At 40.0% G+C, this 9,452-nt stretch overlaps 1 protein-coding gene and 1 non-coding gene across 2 annotated transcripts in view; one reads left to right on the forward strand and one right to left on the reverse strand.

The window, feature by feature from the left end:
* RALA (RAS like proto-oncogene A) overlaps positions 1 to 9,452 on the forward strand; it is an 85,233-nt gene that overhangs the window by 46,209 nt on the left and 29,572 nt on the right. The window contains exon 2 of the mRNA XM_003797541.2: positions 8,305 to 8,458. Coding sequence (XP_003797589.1) covers positions 8,345 to 8,458 — 114 coding nt within the window. The 5' untranslated portion in view covers positions 8,305 to 8,344. The remainder of the gene's footprint in view (positions 1 to 8,304; positions 8,459 to 9,452) is intronic.
* LOC111727715 lies at positions 2,969 to 3,075 on the reverse strand. Its single transcript, XR_002775198.1, has one exon. It is a non-coding gene; the product is annotated as a U6 spliceosomal RNA (small nuclear RNA).

The raw sequence follows: 9,452 nt of genomic DNA on the forward strand, positions 1-9,452 counted from the left end.
GTGGCTGGCGCCTTAGCCCGTTGAGCTATAGGCGCCGAGCCAATTGGATCTTTTCTTTCGTTATGTATTCTAACTAGTTATTTGGAAAGAACTTAATTTTATTATATAAACTTATTGTTTAACTTATTATATAACTTGTTTATTATATAAACAATATTGTTTATATAATTGCCCTTTGAAATGTCTTATTTGTAGCAGTTTTGATTGCTAATAAGGTCAAGTTGATTGCTTTGACCTTTCTAGATATTAAATTATAGGTGAATAATGATCATTGGCTTTCTTATTTCTCTTGGTCATCAGGTACTGCTTCCAGAACAGTGCTGAGAGTGATGATAGTGACGCCTTCATCTTATTCCTGGTGTGAATAGAGATGATTTTATTTTGTCATTAAACACATTTTTATGGTTTGGGGTTTTAAGTAGCCAGTTTCTGTGTGTATTAAGTAAGTGAATGCCAGTCTACTTCTACTTTTTAATGAACAGTGGACTTTGAATTTTGTCAGATACTATTCCATAACCTGTAGAGATAATCTTAGGATTTTTTTTTATCCATTAATATCAGGAATTATATTGACTTTCTAAAATATTAAGCCATTCTTGCATATCTGACTGAATCCCACCTGATCAATTTGGTTTATTCTTTTTTTTTTTTTTTTTTCTTCGAAGCAGCGTCTCACTAAGTTGCCCTGGATAGAGTGCTATGACACCACAGCTCCTGGCAACCTCCAACTCTTGGGCTTAAGCATTTCTCTTGCCTCAGCCTCCCAAGTAGCCGGGACTACAGGCGCCAGCCATAACGCCTGGCTGTTTTTTGGTTGTAGTTGTCGTTGTTTGTTGGGCCTGGGCTGGATTCCAACCTGCCAGCTCTGGAGTATGTGGCTGGCCCCCTAGCCACTTGAGCTACAGGCGCCAAGCCTGGTTTATTCTTTTAATATACTAGATTCTGTTAACATTTTTCATTTAGAGATTTTTGGCTCATATTCATGTAATATGTCAATCTTCTTTTCCTGTATCTTTGTTAGAACTCGGCATCACTGTTAGGCTAGCTGTCTAAAAACAATACGGAAGCTTTCTGTATGCTCTGAACGTTAAATAGTACAAATTGAGTATACTTTTTTTTTTTTTTTTGAGACTCAGTCTTACTATGTCACCCTTGGGAGAGTGTAGTGGTGTCAGAAGTCATAGCAACCTCCAACTCTTGGGCTTAAGCGATTCTCTTGCCTCAGCCTCCAAAGTAGCTGGGACCACAAGCGCCGGCCACAGTGCTTGGCTATTTTTTGGTTGTAGTTGTCATTGTTGTTTGGCAGGCCTGGGCTGGGTTCAAACCGGCCAGCTCCAGTGAATGTGGCTGGCACTCTAGCTGCTGAGCTACAGGCAATGAGCCTTATTTTATTTTTTACTGACAAAGTCTCAATATGTTGCTGAGGCTGGTCTCGAACTCCTGGGCTCAAGCAGTCCACTCGCTTCAGCTTCCCAAATAGCTGAGATTACAGACACACACTACCAAGCTCAGCTGAAGATAATTTTATGCAATATTTTTAGTAAGTGTGTCTGTGCAACAAAGTTTGTGTACATCGGATCATTTTGTTACCTTTTGTGAGCATGCTTTGGTGGGGAAATCTGGGTATTTGTGCAGCAGAAGAGGACAGGAAGCACCTTTTTTCACCTCAGGGACACTGAACAAACTGTGCATCTGCATCTTGATTGAGGCCCATCACATGAGGTCAGGCGTGGAATTTTCTGCTTGTGGCATAATGTCAGTGTTGAGTTGAGGAAGTCGCAGATTTTGGAGCATTTTGGATTTCAGATTTTCAGATTAGGGATGTTCCACCCGTATGGATGATACTTGTTCTCTAAATAGTCTTGAAAATACACCTGTCATATTGTCTGGGTCTGGTAATAAAAAATAGTTTTAAATCTCTTTCAAAATACAATTGTGTATCTCCTTTTCTTTGTCAAGTATATTGCAACTCTTCTAAAATTATTCATTTTATAATAAATTCCAGGGGAGTTTGGGGGGGCAGATATTCTTATTGCAGAGAGGAAGTGTCATGTGATTTGTTTGTGCAGAATACTTTCCAGTTTTGAGAGAGATCCACTAATTTGGCTTCTACCTACTTGTGATTTATAAAGAATAGATCAACAAACTTTAATTGATCATAAGCCTTTAATATACTATTCAAAGTGTGGAATATGGGAATGCTTTATTAATAAAGCATCTTTTCACAACTTTTACCAGTCAATATTTTTGTTTAAACTAAAGCCTAAAACAGGTTGTATATCTCTTACCTGAAATGCACATAGGGGCCAGAAGTGTTTTGGATATCAGATATTTTAGATTTGGGAATATTTGCATTATACTTGCTGGTTTAGCATCTCTAATCCAAAATGTTCCAAGGAGAATTTTCTTGGGGATAGACAAACTTTTTCTTTCTGGAAAAGGCTAACAGTAAATATTATAGGCTTGCAGGCCACTAAATTCTCTGTCATATATTCTTCTTGATTTTGTTTACAACCGTTCAAAAATATAAAAACCATTCTTAACTCATAGGTTATATAAAAACATGCCCAGGGGTCTGTAGCTTGCAGATCCTTGCACGCATATTGTTATCATTCTGATGGATAAGTCATTGTCATCCCCATATAGTCTTATTTGTATTTCTCTTATCAGTAAGGTCGAGTGTATCCAGAATCATCTGTATTCCCTTTTCTGTGACTATTCATATTTTTTTGTCCAGTTTCCTATTTTGATGTTATTTATAGAACTCTTTTTATGTAGAGAAATTATCTCTTATCTGTGAAATGAGTTGTAAATATTTTCCCCTTTTTATCTTTAATTTTTTTTACTTTGCTTATAGAAGATTTTGTCATACAAAAGTTATTTTGTTTTTTTAGTTGACAAAAGTATCTGCATATTTATGGAGTATATACTGATGTTGTGATATGTATAACATATGGTAATCAGAATAAAAAATATAGATTGCTCCACAAACGTGGATGTCATCCTTGTATAGTGGTTGTGCTAATCTTCTCTGTATCATTCCAATTTTAGTATTTATGCTACCAAAGTGAGCCAGAAATTTTTTTTTAAGTAATAAAATTTATCAGAGTAATTTTATGACCTAGGTTTTAAGTAACAGTCTTAGGCCTTCCCTGCTCTTAAGGTTATAAAATAATTCTTCTGTGCCTTTGTAGTTATATTTTGTTATTTAAATCTTTGGTCCACTTAGACTTTATTAGTGTAAGTAAGGAACATAGATGCAACTTTATTTTCTTCCAGGTGGCTCATCAGTTGTCCCCACATCACTTATTCTGTCTTCCCCCCACTTTCCATTTGGAGTGCCATGTTTATTACACATTATAAACTACTATGTGTATGTGGACTTACTTTCGTATATTCTGTTCTGTTGATCTATCTAGACAGGCTTGCTTTTGAATACCAACTCCCTTACCAGTCTGTCTGTGTGATTGTTTTTTATTTGACACAATCAAACACAGAAACAACCCATCTGTCTTCATCCCACACCTGTACCCCTGCCCCTATTACGCACTGGGTCCCGCTCCCCCGTCTGCTCTAGGACATGGCTCTTCAAGTCACCGTGTTTTCTATACCACTGACTCCCACCTCTTTGGGGTGGTTACCTAAATGGTATTTTTAAAGTAACCAAACAGAAAGCCTTGTTCTCAAGAGCCCCTTACAGTTATCCCATTTCTCCATTTCTGTACTTTCTGTTTCTCCTCAACCCACCCCCTTCTTACTTCGGTTGGTGAAATGACTCTTCCCAACATTACCAGCAACTTCCATCTTGGTAAGTCTAGTAATCAGTTCTCTTTTTGTCTCTCTCTCTTTTTTTTGTTTTGTTTTGTTTTGTTTTGGAAACAGAGTCTCACTATGTCACCCTCCGTAGAGTGCTGTGTTGTCACAGCTCACAGCAACTCCAACTCTTAGGCTTAAGCAATTCTCTTGCCTCAGCCCCCCATGTAGGTGGGACTACAGGCACCTGCCACAACACCTGGCTATTTTTTTGTTGGAATTGTCATTGTTTGGCAGGCCCGGACTGGGTTTGCACCTGGGAGTCCCAGTGTACGTGGCCAGCACCCTAGCCGCTGGGCCACAGGTGCCAAGCCCGCTTTTTATCTCTTATCTCATATCACCTCTCAGTCTCTCAGCAGGATTTGAGCTAAGCAGCTTCAGTGACTGCAATCACTGCATTTCCTCCTACTGAACCAGCCTGTTGAGTTGTCTCAGGGCTCTTCCTCTGCCGCTTTCCCATATCCATCTCCATCTCATCCCTAAGAGAGCCCCTTTGGCTTTATGACTTTAAATACCACTTGTAACTCGCCATGCGAATTTTTGTCTCTATCTCTATCCTAACCATTAAACTCCAGACTAGAACTTCCAGTTTCCTATTCAGTAACTACAATTGGCTGTCTAATATGCGAGCAGAGCTTGGGATTTCTTTCCCAGACCTCTTTCTTCCTAAGCTTTCTCCCTTTCAGGTAGTAGTGTTAGGTCCACATGGAGGTTCCCTGGTCTCCTAGTGTCAAGACGAAGTGCTGTTACTGAGTCGAGCCAGTGACCAGCGATACAAACACAAAGCATTCCACATAGTTTACTGCAGGGAAAAGAAAGAGAAGCTATAGAAAGTAGAAGTGAAGAAGAAAGTGAGACAAATTGAAAAATTGTGAGGCACAGGTCAGTCTCCATGTGTGGAGAAGGAACTGGAGTCTGAGCACACACTGCCTTTTGTGTTCCGCTCACTAGTTTGTCCCGCCTTTCTCCTGGCAGGATTGGTTGTTGTTTCCTGCCCTTTAGAATGATTGATGGGTGGGCATTGTGTGATAGATTACATCACAGGTTATAAAACGGTAGTTGTATAACAATTTATTCTTCTACGCATGTGTCTTCCCTAGAATCCTCCTTGAAGCTCCAACTTTGCTAATTATATGATAATGAACTCTAGGTCAGTTAAAAGTCACTGGGAACTTTGTACTATGTATATTCCTACCAGGGAATAGTTCTAGCTGCAGTTTGGTTCCTAGTTACAATTTGGTTCTCACTCTCTGCCCTCAGCCACCTCCGTGCCACCTGTTAACCCTCCGCCAGACTTACCACACATTCAAATATGTAGGACAAAAACTTATAAGTTACTCTTGTTTTCTCCCATCCAGTCAATCAGCAAGTCCTGTCAACTGTTTCTCCAAGGTGTATCCTAAATAGCATAGTGGTTAGGAAGAGAGCCAGGTTGCCTTGAGCAACTTGGCATCTGTGACCCCGATTCCTCATCTGCTAAATGAAGTTAAAATACCTCATAGAACTGTTAATATATGAAATGTAATAGTTAACCAAATTAGTATGTACAAAGTGCTTAGGACAGTGCCTGACAGTGAGTGGTAAGTAAGTTGTCCAGTGTAGATGGTGCTAGTAGTTATGCTGGAACTAGTGTTATTACCATTTCTGCTGCTCCTCTCTTGGATGGACCACTGTACTTAAACTCCTGCGCTTCTGCTGTCCCTTCTCCGCATCCTACCCAGGATCATCCTTTTAATTACAAATTACAACACTGTCCTGCTTTAAAGCTCTCCAGAGGCTTCCCATTGCAATTCTTTTTTTTTTTTTTTTTTTTTTTTTTTTTGAGACAGAGCCTCAAGCTGTCCCCCTGGGCAGAGTGCCGTGGCATTACAGCTCACAGCAACCTCCATCTCCTGGGCTCAAGCGAGTCTCCTGCCTCCGCCTCCCAAGTAGCTGGGACCACAGGCGCCCGCCACAACGCCCGGCTATTTTTTGGTTGCAGCCGTCATTGTTGTTTGGCGGGTCCGGGCTGGGGATTCGAACCCGCCACCTTAGGTGTACGTGGCTGGCGCCTTAGCCGGTTGAGCTATAGGCGCCGAGCCTGCAATTCTAATAAAATCCAAACAGTTGAGTTAAGGGCTCATCTACAACTTGGACTTTAGCTGACAAGTGCAAACCATGTAACCTACTCATTTATACCCTAATATTAATTTGAAATTAAAAAAAAATATATCCAAACAGCTTTCCATGCGGTTAAGGCTTTTTTTTTTTTTTGCTTTAGCCTATCTCTCACGTTATGTTCCTCCCATCACTCTCTAGATCAGGGGTCCTCAGACTTTTTAAACAGGGGGCCAGTTCACTGTCCCTGAGACTGTTGGAGGGCCGGACTGTGGGCCCCGGGACAAGTCGGCTGCTAAGCAGGACAGGCAGCAACGGCAAAGCACCTAAGCAGGCCACGTGTGGCCCCCAGGCCGTAGTTTGAGGACGCCTGCTCTAGATGCTGTCGTTTCACTGAGTCTTCCACATGTCATGTGTTGGAAACTTACTCCCCAAGAGGTAATTAGGATTAGATAGCATCATCAGAGTGTGGCCCCTAGTGGGAAGAGGAAGAGAGACCTGAGCCAGTGAGCTCTTGCCCTCTCACCATGTTGTACCTTCCGCCAGAAGCTGAGTGGGTGCTGGCACTGTGCTCTTGGACTTCCTAGTCTCTCTGTAACAGCAACAGAACGCAGACTGGGACACCAGGCTTCATCCGCTCTGGTCTCCTCTAGTCCCTCGAACGTTCTGACCCTCTCTGGGCGTCAGGGGATACACTTGGTACCCCTGTGTCTCCAGCACTCTTCCCTCAAAACCGATTGGTTCCTTCCTAATATTCGGGTTTTGTCTTACATGCCACCTCTGCAGAAGTCTCCCATGGCCAGCTGTGTAGTACCCCTCCCCCATTCTTTATCCCATTGCCCCCTTATTTTCTTCATTGCACTTAGCACCAACGGGATTTTCTTTCTTATGTAAGCTTGTCTCAAGTTCCAAGTGGACAGTGGCTTTGGCTTGTTTGCCATCCAAAACAGCATTTAGACCAGAGTTCAGGAGCTAAATTGTGGAGTGCCAAGTTTTTTGAATGGGGTGTGGGAAATGTTTCTTTGATGAGAGCCTCTTTTCCTGGATAGCCTCTCACTAGTCTGAAACGTGCAGCTCATAGTTATTAGGGAATGTTTGCACTTTGGAGAAATGTCTTCAGGAATCCCTGCCTTTTTTATTTCTGAGTCACAGACTGTACTTTAAATTGTTCTGTGAGGGAAAGTATTTTAACCCAGTTGGAATACCTGCTAAATGTTCTGCTTGGAAAAAAATACATACAACTCTTAGAGTATTAATTGATGTGGTAATACCTTGGGTTCATGTGATATTTACTATTTTAAAAATAGTTATATGGCTGTGAAACGATTACAGGTGTTCATAAGTGAGGATTTTAACAGAAAGAAGTAATTTCTTGATTTACTTAGAAACACCAACAATAGCATCCTTCATAAACTGGCTTAGACTTGCTATGTTTTGGACTTTATTTCAAGTATATTACAGTTCTCACCAGTTTTTGAGGCTTGTTCTTGATACCCAGATAAAAGAGGTGCTCAGTTCTTAGTGAGTTGAACTGGACTTTTAGCTTATATGTGTACATTTTTTGCCATATCCTTCACATTTCAAACTGCTTCTGCTAAAATGTTTTTATAATGTAATGATCAGAATGTCATCAGAAATTTCATGTGCAGTGTGACCTCAATTATGTAAACATAGTTTGAAAGCAATCTAAAAGAAAACCGGGCCTTCTCCATGCTGAACGCAAAAACATAGCAAGCAGATGCATGTTCTGAGGAAAATGAAGGCACACTAGATCCAAGGATTTAAGTTCGATTGGCCATCTACTCCAACAAACAGATGTTCTGGTAATATGGTAGTTGGGGTGCACAGTGTTGGATTCCATTTATAATTCTACCAACTTTCCGGATGAGATTTCTTCTTTTATAAAATAGTAAGCCTTTCAATGAGGTCCTTAATGTAAGGCATGGTATAGTAAAGGTTCTAGCAATCTTTTTTTGGTAACTTGTTTCTTTGAAATTAGAAGTAATATGTCTATACTTAACTGTTGACACAAATGAATGTGAAAACAAAGAGATCCTTTAGCCTGTTTTCATAATCTCTGTGGGTATATTTCGGTACAGTTGGTACTCCATTATTGTCAGCATATGGTTGGATTGGGAAATTCTTACTTTTGGTCATAGCTTATTACTGAAACTTGGCTATTATAAGAGAAATACCCTTGAGTCATAGGCTCATTTTATTGCCAGGGTATTCTCTGATAAGTGGTTCTTCCCCGAAGTGATATACTTCATTTGTCATCTATTTTAAATCACTACAGAATAAAAACTAATATCTTGAAGTCTGAGAATATATCTCTTTCCTACACTAGAATTCTGAAGAATGTACTGAGCATTACTTATCCTTTCCTTCTCTTAGATTCTTCTTCATCCTTTGGTGAAAACTCTTGTGACACAAGATGGCCACAAATAAGCCCAAGGGTCAGAATTCTTTGGCCTTGCACAAAGTCATCATGGTGGGCAGTGGTGGTGTGGGCAAGTCTGCTCTGACTCTGCAGTTCATGTATGATGAGGTAAGTGCGAGTTTTATAATGCATGTCGAAGTTTGGGCTTTCAGAGAGTATTTTGCTAGCTTAGCTTTGTTGCTATTTTGGATGGATTCTTTGACTCCTTGCTGCTAATTTTCTTTTTCAGTTTTAGGTTCAGAGCTAACATCTGTATATAACTTGATTTTACAAGTCAAGAACTCAAGATTCTTAAAAACCTCATACTTTAAAAACAAAGCAAAATTGAAAGTAATAACTGGTTTTTGAGTAATCTAACTATAGCTTTTTTATAGTTAGTGTTTTAATGGAGATTCCCACCTTTAATAGACCGGTAGATACAGTACTTAATTGAGCCTTAAGGGTAACATGTATAAAGTGTTTTTTAATAACTTCAGTTTAAAAAATCATGTATTGTGTATTTGGCCTGGCACTATGTTCACCATTAAACAGGCAAGGGCTATGTCACTAAATTTAAAATTACTGGGCAGGTTACAGATTTTACATGTATTTATATCAGACTTTTTCATTCCAAAGTTAAGGTCATAGCCTATATGCAGCAATATATTCTTTCTCTAGAGGACTGTTGTCAAGTCTTAGATGGAGAGGCAGATTGAGCATTAATCTGCAGTTCTTCCTCCCAGCAGAAGCCAGGTTTTATAGTTACAGAGGGTGCCTTCAAACTATGTATGTGAACATACACACATGCTAACCGTATTATCAAAAGGTTTATCAAGGTATATCAAAGTAAGCTTTAGTAGAGTTGATAAGATTGGGAATGTAAAGTGGTTTAATTGTACTATTTTTTTAAAACATTTTATTTTTTATTTTATTTTATTTTATTTGAGACAGAGTCTCAAGCTATCCCCCTGCGTAGAGTGCTATGGCATCACAGCTCACAGCAACCTCCAACTCCTGGGCTCTAGCGAGTCTCCTGCCTCTGCCTCCCAAGTAGCTGGGACCACAGCCACCCACCACAACGCCTGGCTATTTTTTTGGTTGCAGCCATCATTGTTGTTTGGGG

Source organism: Otolemur garnettii, unplaced genomic scaffold (assembly GCF_000181295.1).
Source record: "Otolemur garnettii isolate 467f Iridium unplaced genomic scaffold, OtoGar3 scaffold00119, whole genome shotgun sequence".
NCBI lineage: Eukaryota > Metazoa > Chordata > Mammalia > Primates > Galagidae > Otolemur > Otolemur garnettii.